The sequence below is a fragment of the Sciurus carolinensis genome, unplaced genomic scaffold (genome assembly GCF_902686445.1).
Source record: "Sciurus carolinensis unplaced genomic scaffold, mSciCar1.2, whole genome shotgun sequence".
NCBI lineage: Eukaryota > Metazoa > Chordata > Mammalia > Rodentia > Sciuridae > Sciurus > Sciurus carolinensis.
The window spans coordinates 116,114-117,696 of NW_025920281.1; the positions used below are offsets into that span (position 1 = coordinate 116,114).

The 1,583-nt window shown below is 41.3% G+C and overlaps 1 protein-coding gene across 1 annotated transcript; it reads left to right on the forward strand.

Annotated features, from left to right (window-relative positions):
• Window positions 1–945, forward strand: LOC124975462 (olfactory receptor 5D13-like). Its single transcript, XM_047538167.1, has one exon. The coding sequence runs from the start codon at window positions 1–3 to the stop codon at window positions 943–945; it is 945 nt and encodes a 314-aa protein (XP_047394123.1).
• The last annotated feature ends 638 nt before the right edge of the window (window positions 946–1,583 follow it).

Below are 1,583 nucleotides of genomic sequence, written 5' to 3' on the forward strand. Positions count from 1 at the left end.
ATGCTGTTGGCTGAGGCAAATCAGACTTCTGAAGTCACCTTCATCCTCCTGGGCTTCTCAGAGTTCCCAGACGTTCAGGTGCCCCTGTTCCTGGTGTTCCTGACCATCTATACAGTCACAGCTGTTGGAAATCTGAGCATGATCCTGATCATCAGAATCAATCCCAAACTTCACACCCCTATGTACTTTTTTCTTAGCCACTTGTCCTTTATTGATTTCTGTTATTCCACTACGGTGACCCCCAAACTTCTGGAGAACCTGGTTATGGAAGACAGAACCATCTCCTTTACAGGATGCATCACACAATTCTTCTTGGCTTGCATATTTGTAGTGGCGGAAACCTTCATGTTGGCAGTGATGTCCTATGACCAGTTTGTGGCAGTTTGTCACCCTCTCCTCTACATAGTCATCATGTCCCAGAAGCTGTGTGCATCATTAGTGATTGGAACCTACACATGGGGTATAGTCTCCTCCCTGACACTCACCTATTTTGTCTTGGCATTATCCTTCTGTGGGTCTAATGTCATCAATAATTTTGTCTGTGAGCACTCTGCCATTGTCTCTGTCCCCTGCTCAGACCCCTCTATCAGTCAAATGCTTTGTTTCATCATCACCATATTTGATGAGGTGAGCAGCCTCTTCATCATCCTCAGTACTTATATATCCATCTTTGGCACTGTCATGAAAATGCCCTCCACTAGTGGATGCCAAAAAGCCTTCTCAACCTGCACCTCCCATCTGAACACCATCCCTGTTTTTCATGGGACTGTCTTGTTCCTTTGTTGTGTACCCAACTCCAAAAACACATGGCTCATTGTCAAAGCAGTTTCTGTCTTTTACACAGTGGTCATCCCCATGCTAAACCCTTTGATCTACAGCCTCAGGAACAAAGATGTGAAGAAGAGGTTTAGGAAGCTGATGAATCACCCCACACTATTCTGTTGAAGATTTAGATTTCCAAAGGAATTTGATTTACCATCCTGAAGTTTTTCAGTGGTTCTCACGCTGATTTGAATGATTTATTCAGTTCACTACTCAGAGTTTCAAATCTATGTTTTAAGACAATTATTTGATCATTTGATTTTTGTTCATTTCAATGTTTAGCAAAATAGCTCTGTGATTTATTGTGTTACAAGTTGAATAGTGTCCCCTAAAATATCCACTCAGAACCACTGAAGTGACCGTATTTGGGAAATAGCATCTCTGTAGTTATAATTCAGGTAAGGATCAAAAATGAGATCACAGAGGATTGGGGAACCTAAATCCAGCAAGATTGTTCTTATAAGAGATAGCAAAGGAAAATACAGATACATGAGGAAGAGGGCCATGTGAAGAAGGAAGCAGATTGGCATTTTAGTCACCAGCCAAGGAGTAAAGAGGGATTCTTTAAATCCATTTTAGCGATGAGAATGTCAGGGTTACAGTGGAAATCCACACAAACAGAGAGTGTTCAGAGTTGAATAGGAATGTGTACATAGAAGAATGTGTGTACTAATGAGCAGCTTGAACACATTGTCTTAAAATTCTACCAAATTCTTTCCTTTCTTTTCAACAGCCTGCTGTACTTTGTTATGCTACAGGAA